The sequence below is a fragment of the Carlito syrichta genome, unplaced genomic scaffold, assembly GCF_000164805.1.
Source record: "Carlito syrichta isolate Samal-C Ts95f unplaced genomic scaffold, Tarsius_syrichta-2.0.1 Scaffold50926, whole genome shotgun sequence".
NCBI lineage: Eukaryota > Metazoa > Chordata > Mammalia > Primates > Tarsiidae > Carlito > Carlito syrichta.
The window spans coordinates 103,384-115,472 of NW_006995022.1; the positions used below are offsets into that span (position 1 = coordinate 103,384).

At 35.3% G+C, this 12,089-nt stretch overlaps 1 protein-coding gene across 2 annotated transcripts in view; it reads left to right on the forward strand.

Moving 5' to 3' along the window:
• The window catches only part of SLC13A1 (solute carrier family 13 member 1), a 93,597-nt gene that overhangs the window by 53,158 nt on the left and 28,350 nt on the right, over positions 1-12,089 (forward strand). For both annotated transcript variants that reach the window (XM_008049151.2, XM_008049158.2), the window contains exon 7: positions 7,027-7,178. In XM_008049151.2, coding sequence (XP_008047342.1) covers positions 7,027-7,178 — 152 coding nt within the window. The remainder of the gene's footprint in view (positions 1-7,026; positions 7,179-12,089) is intronic.

A 12,089-nucleotide genomic window follows, 5' to 3' on the forward strand; every position in this document is an offset into this window, starting at 1 on the left:
CAATTCTGCAGTGACCCACTGTGTCACATCTGGACTCATTTTGCTTTTCTGAAATATTAGGTCATTGTACAGAATAATCTCTAAATACCTGACAGTTTTAATAGTCTATGATTTTTTTATATTTTAAAATCACTTCTTTATTATTGTAGATATGAAAAGCATCAAGAAGGTAGTATATACTCCTAATCTCATTATCAATAGGTAAACCTTTGTTCATATGTTGACATTTTTCATTTCAGCCTTATTTGTAGCACATATATAATGTGGATATATTTTTATTTTAAAAATTACATAATTCTGCATATCTTATTTTATGTCTGTTTTCTTTCATTCTAACACGAGCACATACCCATTCATAATATAACCGTGACTTGTGGTCACTTTAACACAATAGGTTTTCCCTGGTCACTTCATCTCGGGCAGTTCCCAGCCTCACCTCTCTAGATGCTTTGCTTCTCACTTTGTTGTTTTGGAAATTTTTTCTCTGAAACTCTTAGGAGAAAATACACACACACACACACACACACACACACACACACACACACACATACACACAGAGAGAAAGAGAGAGAGAGAGACAGACAGACAGATAAAGAGAGACACAAAGCAAATTCCTCCTACCCTTATAGAGAAATGCATTATTTTGTTGTACATAATTCTGCAAATACAGGTGCCCTCAGGGTCAGGGCCTTACTTTCTTCCCCAAATGACTTATTCCAACTCCCTCTTGGGCTTGAGTCAAACTCTTGGTCTCAGTTGGAAACTGCTATCTGAGTAAAAGACGAGATTAATCTAGATTAATCTGATGAAATCCTCACCCCTTTTAAATATTTTCTATTCCACGTGTTGGCTTAATTAGTGGCTCATGCCTGGCTTTCCTGAGAATTTTGTTTTACTGTTCAGTGCCCACTCCTACTGCCTCTCAGCTCCTCAAGATTCACTCTTCAGTATTGTCTTATCTCTTTCACTAGTTCAGTCCAGTGAGCACATGCTCTCAGCAAAGATGACAATAAATTTGAATGTGTGGCCCTCATGGTTACTGGTTAGATAAATTGTGTATCCCCACTCCTTCTAGATAGTTCCTCTACTTAACCTTTAATTTGCATTATCATATATGAATGCTACCATTTACCATAGAATTTGAATTTACTTTGAACTTTTAATGCCTTCATAAATCATCCTTGATATTTGCATAAGCATCAACCTATGTGCAGTACCATTCATGTATATTTTTAAAGTCTTTATATAGAAAAGGGTGTGGTAGATTTGTAAGATCTGCTCAAAGCATGGCAAACATATTAATTCTTTTCTGGTCTGACTTTTTGTTGTATATCTGCCAATGCATTTTAATCATTGTTTTTATATATACAAATACTTGCAGTTAAGTTTTTATAGGAAATCCAATTTATTCTTTATTTGCATTTTTAAGAGTTGTAAAGTGGCAGTGACAAGTTGTATACATATTACATTTTAAGTTTCCATTCTTATTATCAGTTTAATAATATCCAAATTATGCATTATTTTCTGGTTTGTGTTTGAAGCCTTTCCTATAGTAAAATATTTAATTTTAAGCCCTAAATTTCCAATGTCACTTTGTATCACTCATGAGTTTTTAGTTATTTTGCTATTTTATTTACATATTATTTATTTTTGTCAAGTTTTTAAGGAAAATTTGAAATATAAGGCAAAAATAGTCATTTGTAAATTAACTTATTTTGACTGAAGTGTAGAATCCTCTGGGGGCTGACATTTAAGCTAATTAGAAATTAAAGGGTAAATTACAATTCAGTGCACCTGACCCAGCCGTGATAAATGCTGTTTCCACATCCATGATGACTTTTACTGAGTAGTAATTTTTTTCCTTATGATGACTTCCCAAAAAGATCTTTCAGTGCTAATGTCTTAGCGTATTTACCTGCATGCAAGAGGTTATTTCTTCTATTTATTCCGTAGAAAAAGAAACTCTTATACACTGTTGGTAGGAATGTAAATTGTTACAGTCATTATGGAAAACACTATAAAGTTTCCTCAAAAAAAAATTTAAAAACCAAACACTACCATATGATCCAGCAATCTCTCTTCTGGGTATATATTTTAAAATGAAATCTCTTTGTCAAAGAGATATTGCACCATCATATTCATTGCAGCATTCTTCACAACACCCAAGTTGTGGATACAATCTAAGTGCCCATTTATGGACGGATGGCTAAAGAATATGCATTTGGGGTTGCTGTTATAACCTCCTTATGGGTGTCTTTGAATCAGTTCTTGCCTGTGACAGACCTTGTCTGCACACTGAAGCCTTAAAAAGGTATCCAAATGTATTTAAGAACTATATAAACACAAACAGATAAAAGATAACAAGTGTGTGTATATTTCTTAAACACATCTGGACTTTTATTTGCAGGATGCACTCTGTAGAATGGATCTGAAATAGGTAGGAATTATGCTACAAGATACACAAAGGCATTCTTTCAGTCACCTAAATCAGACATAACATTGAGTTAGACCGAGGTAACAACAGTGGAGATGGAGAAATCCAAATAGAGTACATGCATATCTAAATAAATGAAACTGAAAGAATTTGGCAGGATGAGGAAGAAACTATTTTCAAGGCAGATAAGTAATATAGCACAGAGCCTGAGAGTATGAGCTCTAAAGCAGGACTGCATGGTTTCAAAACCCATATCTGCCTTTTACAGGCTCTGTGACCTTTGGAATTCACTTAACCTCTCTGTGTCTCATGTCTTCATCTGTAAAATAACACCAGTAAGACTTACCTCACTGTATTATAAGACTTACATGAAGTAAAACATTTAACTAATTTTAACTTAGGCCAGTGTTTATTATATCCTAAGTACACTACAAGTGTTCGTTATTACGGTGGTGGTGATGCCATCAACCTATAGGAGTGATTCCAAAGAACTAGCTTTGGGAAAGAAGGTAATGAGTTTGGTTTTGAACATTGTTAGACTGGAGTTTTATTTAAGGCATTCATATTATGTTGAATAAGCAGTTGGATATATGAGTCTAGATGAAGGAGTCTGAACTGAAGACAGAAGTTTGGTGATCTGGTATATGAATATTCATTGTATCAATAAAAAATAAGAGTTTTTTTTTTAAAGGAGAAACATTAGAGTGAGGAGGGACAAGGGCCTGCAATGGTTTCAAGAAACTTCGGTTTTTAAGAAGGGTAAAGGCAAAGAAATTGGCAAGGGAGACAAAAAAACAATCAGAGATATAAAAGAAAAACAGAAAAGTGAACTATCACAGAAACTCAGAGCAAAGGTTTTTTCAGTAGGAAGGAGTGATTAAATCTTTCAGCTGCTGCTGAGAGGTCTAAAAGTTGAGACTGGAAATTACCTATTGGGTTTAGCAAGGAGAAAGTTACAGATAGTCATAGGAAGTGCATTTTGGGTGACACAAGGAGACAGAAACCAAGTTGAAGTGGTTAAGGAAATGGAGTCAGTGAATATAGACAACTTTTTTGAGTGGTTTCACTGTGGAAATGGAGATGAGGAGGTAAGGCAATAGTATGATTGAGAGGAGGGTTAAGAAGTTCTTGTTTTTATTCTGTAAAGATAGCTAGAGAAAGATTAAATGTTGATGAAAATTCCAGAGGTGTGTAGTAGAAGGTTTCTGAGAAGATCCAGAAACAAGAAGTTGGAGGAAAGATATTGACTTTAGTAAGTATATAGAGAACAGGGAGAAGGTGGGAGCAGGTGCAAGCAGGTTTCTACATTTTACATGGATATCATTGTCTGGTGGACTTTCTTTTCTCTGAGAATTAGGAGAAAAAACTACCTGCAAAGAACGAAAACAAGCATTGAAAAAGAGGTATAAAGAGAGTACAGGAGGTTTTAATTTTTTTGTGTGTGTGTGTGCATAGACAGGTAGAGTAATTTGGTCAGAGACACGCTGTAGGGTAGAGGAGCAGCATGATTCAGGAGGGGACGTTTGTGTTCACGAATGTAAGGAATCCAATCGGCTCTACCATGTGTGTAATTTTTAGCAACAGTGACTAGCTGCTCAAAGGCAGGCATGATGTGGAGAGAGTGAATGGTTAGGTTCATCAAAAGTTGGAATTTTGATAAATAACACCATTTCAAGAAAGACAAGAAAGAGAGTTTTGACTTTTGTTAAGAAAATTATTGAAATGGTTGACCATGGAATCTAAACTGAATAAGGAAGTAAAGAAAGGAGAGGACTAGTCCACTGAGAATCACAAATTGCTTCAGTGACAGACTTACCAACGAAGGACTATAGGAATAAAGGTAATTAAACAGTTAAGTTAGAAGAACTTTGGTAAGTGTGACAATTTATTGGTAAAATGAAACTCTGTCACTGAGTAACTCTAATATCAAGCACACACCATAGGTATTCCTGCATTCCACTTAAACAGGGCTTGCAAGTGAGAGAAACACAAACGTGTCAGACTCTAAATTTAGTGATAAAAATGAGAAGGCTGAGAATGTTGACTTATGGAGAGAGTTGGAGTAAGTCTCCACCAGGGAGGAGGGAAGAGCCTTCTACTTACTATAGTGAGATACCTACTGAGAAACCACTACTTGGAGAACTTGCTATCTATCCCTAGACTTAGAGGATGCTAATGGACACACTTGAAAAATTAGAGAGTGAAAGATCAATGTGGTACATATACATGATGGAATACTATGCAGCCATAAAAAAGAACAAAATCATGAATTTCGCAGCAACCTGGATGGAACTAGAGTCTATAATACTGTGTGACCTCTCACAGAAACAAAGATCTGAGTATCACATGTTCTCACTCATATAATGGACCTTGAACATCCAATGTAATACTATAAGAAAATGACTGACAGTACTGGGAAACTATGGAGGGGGGATGGGATTAACAGTAGCAAATATCTGTCTGGTGATGGGGAAACACCTCTTATCAACAGGGTGCCTGAATGAAATGTAATTGTACACCTAACCCTTAACTGTACCCCACAAAACCATAATAAAAATATTGATTAATAAAAAAAAAGTATACAAAAAAAAAGAAAGATCATCGTTGGATTTACTTGCTCAATGGAAGTTCGGCTGCACTTTCTCTGATAACAGGGCAGAAGTGCCTGTTTCCCTGGGATCAAGTGTAGGCAACATGTGGAAGGAGTAGCATTTGGGGTCAATTGAAAGGTAACTTCCTCCAAGAGAGCTTTTTTTTTTAATGTTGGTCTCAGCATAAAGAAACCAAATGGGTTATCACATTCAGAAGTCACAAGTGTGTCATAAGCAACCAGGTGGAAGAGATGCATACTGTGCAGAAAAAGCAACAATCTGGTGTTCTTATCTGGGTGATGGGAGTCTCATAAAAACCCATGAAAGTACCTGTCAGATGGAGTCATTTTGAACTCTCATCAAACCTGGAGAGTTCTAATGTCATATCTTAATATACGTCTCCTAATCCTTATTACTCTTAATCCTTATGACTCCTCTCTGATCCTGTCCTGCCCTGACACCTCAAATATGGAGGGTTTAGACAATGAACTTAGCAAGTGGTGAGAAGAATTGAAACTAGGAGAAAGGGAGAAAGCCAAACTCACAAAGCTCCTTCCAACTATTGGCTTTCAAGTAGGCCTGATCTAGGGGAGAAGAGAATGTTTCACTTTAAATAAAGTTGTAGCTTTTCTTTTCAAAAGGGGAAATATTCATTTCAACTACTGAAAAGAAGCTGCTTTTTTGATTAAGTATGACTGAAAAACTAGTAAACGCAATGTCCCGCCAAAATTATTGGCTTGTCCTTTGATTTCACTGTAGAAACAGCAAGAATCAAAATAACAAAGTGCATATACATGGGTCATGGGTGAAAGATAGAATGAAGTTGCCTTTGGCTTGTATCTTAGGAAGCCCTACTTTGAAACAAAACATTTACGTTTGGAATAGTGATTTCCCAGGTGGAACTATTGGAGGATGTACCACTGCCCAAGCTGTAACTGTGGGAGTGGTTGACTGAGGTGGAACAGAATTGAAAGTCTTTGGCATTGAGGTCAAAAATCTGTGAGTCCAGGCTATTTGAAAGCATTATTTGTGAACACGGTATCATCATCCAGATGCTGACAGCACTTTGGGTATGAAAGATGATTGTGTGCCCAGTGCAAACGTTATCTAAAATGACAGCTGTGGGTGACCAGCAGACCAGAATATGATGGTCAAAAGAGGGAGGAGAGAAAGTGGTATCCAAATTTCATAACTCTTTTAAAAAACCGATTTATTCTTGCGTGAGTAGAGGATTAGCATTCTAGAAGAAATGGGGAGAGGGCAAGAAGGACACTGATTCCATCTCTCAATGCTAAGGTATACAGGGTTGGAAAAATTCGACTTCAGGAGGGGCATCTTTGAGGGACTATCCATCAAGACACCAAGGTGTGTACCATCAATATCAGCAGAAAAACAGGGGAAAACTTTAGGATTAGTGGTGAGCAGGGATGGCATGAGGGAAGAGTGAGGTGAGGGACAAGAAAGATGGATGAGGGATGAGTAGAATTATGTTTGTAAAATATTCAGTGGTTTCAGTTGAAATATTTTTATTGTTGCATTTCTATCAATGGAACAATAAATGCCATGTTAGTCAGCTTAGGTCGCCACAACAAAATACCATAGACTGGGTGATTTAAACTACAAAACTTTATATCTCATAATCCTGGAAAGTAACTCAAAGTCCGGCAGGGTTGATGTCTGGTGAGGACTGTCTCTTGGGGTTGCAAAGTCACATTTTTCCCGTGTCCTCACATGGCAGAGAGAAATCAAGTACTCAAATGACTCCTCTTATAAGGGTATAATCCCATCAGACCAAGGTTACATCATCCTGATCTTGTGTAACTTTAATTACCTTCCAAAGGACCCATCTCCAAATACCATCTCATCAGGAGTTAGAGCTTCAGCATATGAATTGGTGGGGCAGAGAAACACAAGCATTCAGTCCAAACAAATGCTATTACTGCTTATTTTGACCACAAAGATTGCTGCTCTCAAGGTACTTTTTTTGTTGTTATTGAACAGAACTCAGGCACAGGAACTAAATATCGAACAAAGAAAGACCACATGATGTGTAAACTTATGGGTTTGTGCATTGCTTACTCTTCTACCATTGGTGGACTCACAACGATCACTGGGACCTCCACCAACTTGATATTCACTGAGCATTTCAATACGTAAGTAACATTACTGTATTGATGGTTTAACAAATAGGCAGCATGTAAATTATAACAGTGATTCTTACCTGATTGAAAGAGCTCAATGACAGAGATGCTATGTTAACTCTTGTTTCGGATCAGGACATCTAGAGGTCTAGAGACCTTGCTTTGTACTGAGAATTAAATAGCCAGGACATAGTGAATTAACCTATGGCTACAGAGTTCCCAGGTCAACTCAGAGGAGATAACTCTTGGCTGAACACTCTAATGAAAAAGATAATTTAATTTTTATTGCACATAGTCAGAGTGAAAAAAATTGTATTCATGGGACAATTTCTGTAAGGCTTAGGGATTGGCCTTTGAACTTGAATAATGAGTGATGAACATAGGTACTAATTATGGAAAGTTTGACTTTGGAATTCAAAAAAAATTTGAAAGACTGAACAATTACAATACATGTTAGTAATAAAGTATCCTATAGACAGAAATTTGACTCCACAAATAAGCTTGAAACTGCAATGACAATTTGTTGCAGACAATGGGGAACCTGTGGATTCAACGGGTAGAGCATTTAGGTTTAAATTCCACAATTTGCGGTTACTTACTTCATCAATTTAAACAAAAGAAAAATACGTGATTTTCCCGAGACTTAATTTTTACATATACGAAATTGTCACAGTTCACAGGGCAATTGTGAGAATTAAATGAGGTAAATTATGTAAAAATATTTTGCATTGTTTAAGTACTATTGAAACAATAGTTTGAAAGTCTATTCTTTTATATGAGATTGCAGACTGGTTTTATTAAATTTACAAAAATAGTAACTTTGTTTTTTGACATTTAGGTAGGGAGATAGAGTGCTATATAATGAATCCTAATCACTTACTTTGCATGCATTATAGTGTATACATAGCCTATGTATTCTTGCTGTGAAGATGATATATAACTGATTAAATGCATAGTCCCTGGAATTAAAATATCTGTCTTCAAGTTCCAGATCTTCCATTTGCTAGCTAGGTGACTTTGTCAATTACGTGAGTTCTCTTAGAGTTTCAAGGAGGTGGGCAGCATTGAAAAACCCAGAACAGGATTTATGGTCACAGAAAAATTAGGGTTCAGAGGCAGGAAAACTACACTCTAGGAAATATATTCACAAATCTGTGGACTTTCTGAAATTATTTGAAAAATGTGCATGCATAGATTCTTCAAGAACTCCAAGACTCAAAGGATGTTCATCTCCATTCTAGAAGCAATGGGAACTGTGCACAAACACTGGTATAGACATGTAGCATCAATATTATACATACTTCCCTGTGTAGAGATCATTTCTACCAATATACATCTATCATGTATAGTCTAATTACTGACTTAGAAATAAACCTTTACAGGATTCTTGGTTTATAAATGAGTCTTCTAAAATTTACATTGCCAGGAAGAATTTATTCAATGTGTCCCCTAATTCAAGGCAGAAAGTGTACCTGATCCCTTTCTCAAAGTTAGACTTATATCCTTTCTCATGAATTCATAAGGAAAGAGATTCAACATCTTGGCCCCCTCTGTGAATTTATTTTTCTTATAGTTCAGTCAAATTCTTATGGTTTTATCTTTGTTAATATGGTTTCCATCATTCCTATGACATTATTTGATACAGTTGAAGTGATTTATGTTGAGTTTGCTTTTAGTCTTTGTGTTCTTGCACAGTATATCAATCAAATTTTCTATTTTGTTTAACTTTTACCTTGACTCTTTGTATGCATTAATCCATTTGTAATGATAGACTGAGAGCATTGTAGTCCTTTAAGCAAAATGTCTTGGTAACAACTTTCCATAACTGTCTAATCTTTTACTTCTCCCAGTCATGAGAAATTGGCCAAAAAGTCTTTTAAATTTACAGTATGCTTAAAATGTACTTTGAAATGTAGTGATTTTTTTTCTTCAAAAGGATGCCTTTACATTAGAAATTATATGCAAACCAGAAAAAAAGAATGTGAGTAATCCTTTTTTGATATGAAATACTGGGAAAATAGAAAAAAAAATCTCATGTGAAAAATATAATTGGTAATATTAAATAAGCTAGATATTTAATGAACTTTTCCTTAAATGTTGTCCCTACCAAATCAATAATACCCCAAAGCAACAATAGAATAGAATGCATCCAGTTTTATTGGTATATGCTATGGAAGCTTAAAATTGGCAAAAATAAATAAATAAATAAATATTCTTTGTTCAGATGTTTGGGACTAAAGAGAAAAAACCCTTTTTCTACATATCCATTACAATCATGCCACCTTTTCCTCTTGATACTAGTTGCCATCTTTTGGAGGAATACCAATGATAATTTTGAACAATTTTATTTTGTATCTCTCCCAACTTTAAAGGGTGCATGAAACCTCAGAGTTAATGGCTTCATACCATTGACATTTACACAGAGGAACCACCTTATCAATAAACTATTGGAGGGAGAGATTGTATAACATATTTTGAAGAACTATCTATTTAATATAAATATAGAAGTGTTTTTATCCATCTAGTATATGCATATTTATGAATTGTTTTTATTTCAAAGCTCGTTAGATATATGTCTATGGATAGTAGTAATATTTATAATGCCTTTTGTTCTCGTTTTTACACAAAGAAAAGAAAAACATTCTGAGAAAGGTAAAAGTTATTTAGCACAAATAAAAGAAGACCTCCTTCAATCATCAATCGGCAAACATTTGCTGAGGACTGAAAATATGGCTTGCACTGCTTTAAATTATATTGGAGAATGCAAAAAAAATTCTTCTGGGAAGGATAATTTACCTAGTTGTCTAGACAAAACATACATGAAAATCATGAAAATTTAAAAACATTATAGCATTTGTTTTTTGACATATAGGTAGGACAGTAGAGTGCTATATATTGAGCCCTTGTTAGATAATTTACATGCTCTATAGTGGACACATGTCCTATGTATCCTTGCTGTGAAAGTGGTATATAACAATATATAAACATATTATCTGGAGTTAAAATATCTGTTATCAAATTCCAGATCTCCCATTCACCACCTAGGTGATTTTGACAAGTACTTAAGCCCTCTAAACCTGTTTCTTTTCTTTAAAAATGAGTAAAATAATATGATATCTCTCTTAGAGGGCTGATTTGATTTTTACATAAAATAAGCAGCACTTTGTGCCTAGCACAACACAGGTGCTCAGTAAATGTTGGTCATTATTATTGCTAGAGTTGAGAAAGTTGAGGTTCCAGTTAACAGATTTAAGACCAAACCAAAGTCAGTAAGACCTCCTAAGGTTGCCTCCTTAAAAAGTCACCTCCCTAGAAACAGAAATAAAGGTATGTCCAAAAAGAGAGTTGTAACTATGTTCAACATCCTTGATCACTAGATAAAATTTGTCCACACAACTTGAAATAATTTTTAAAGGGGTAAATACTATGTTTATGGAGAAAATGAATGAAATAACTCATAAAATCAAAGTAAAAGTCTGTAACAGGTTTTTTTAAAAAGAGGTGAAATCACCTGTGCACGTTTTGCACAGTTTAGAATAGCAGTATGCAGATTGATTGGTGCTATAAAATTCTGGAGACAGAAAACTAATTAGGAGTCTGTGATCAAAGTGCTGACAATGATGAAAAGCAGAACTAGGCTAGTTGTAAAGTGATGGGAGAATTTAGACTCAAGACACTGTGAAGTCAGAAGGTCATGAGTAATTAGGTGTAAGGATTTAAGGGCAAGGAAGGTTAGCGCAACTCCAGGGACTTTTGTCCATAAGGCTAGATAGATAGTGAAGCCATGAACTTCCTGAGAAGACATGAGAAAGTGCAGGTTTACTGAAGAAATTAATAAATTTTCATTTGGATACATTAAAATACCCTGCTAGAAGCCAACTCATAAAGATATTTTTAGCAGGTATTTGCAAATGCACTGTTTGAGTTAGTCATAAATTTGGGAGTCTATGTAAAAGTTAAATAAATATGTACAAATTAAATGTTTGAATGGGAAATGACCACATAGGAGAAAAAAGTTAAAGGAACAGAGACGTGTATAGACTCTTAGAAAATATTGACAATCAAGGTAGGAGAAGCATCAGGAGCATCAGGAGCATGTGGTGCTTTGAAAGCCAAAGCAGAAGATCATTTTCAAAATGAAGGATAAGTCAGGGGCACATACAGTGGTAGATTTTCAGCAGGCATTTAGGGTCAAGTAGGGTGATGACTGAGAAAAAGCCTTTGTTCCTCATCAGTGTTCTCCAAGAAGGTAGTTTCAGTGGAATAGTGGGGAATTAATAGAATTCAGACTAAAAAGGTTTAAGGACTGATCATGTAGTTGGAAGGGGAAGACAGCAAGCTTAAATGATTCTTTATAGTTTGGTAAAGAACAGAAGAAAATAATAAGCATGATAGCATCAGAGACAGAGCCTTCTTTTAGAACAAGGGTGAGATGTTACTTTGGTTTTACACTGGAGACAGGCTCATGAGGTTTTTAAAAAAGAGAGTATTGATCAGAATAAAGAGGCAAGTGAAACTAGAAGCAAGAGTGAAGCTGTGAGTCTAGAAAAAGTACGTATCCTCTTCAGTGATTCAGTGAGGGAAGAAGAGAACAAGTGAAGACAGAAATTTTAAATCATGTGTACAAATCCTTCATTTCATAGTTGAGAAAAGTGAGACTCAGAGAGAATCTCAAGCAATGGTTTAGAGCAGGGAGTGTCCAACCTTTTGGCTTCCCTCGGCTGTCTCAAATATAGAGACATTGTCTTGGGCTGTACATAAATTATAGAATATAGTTAGTGTGTATACATTGTAAGACTTCTTTTATTTTTTAATATTTTCATTTTAATGAGTAGAAAAATGAGAACAATCTAAAACTATTGGGAAATTTGAGTTTGTTTTTGTAAAACTAATCTCTCAATGTCTGATTCAATGGAAGTGGTC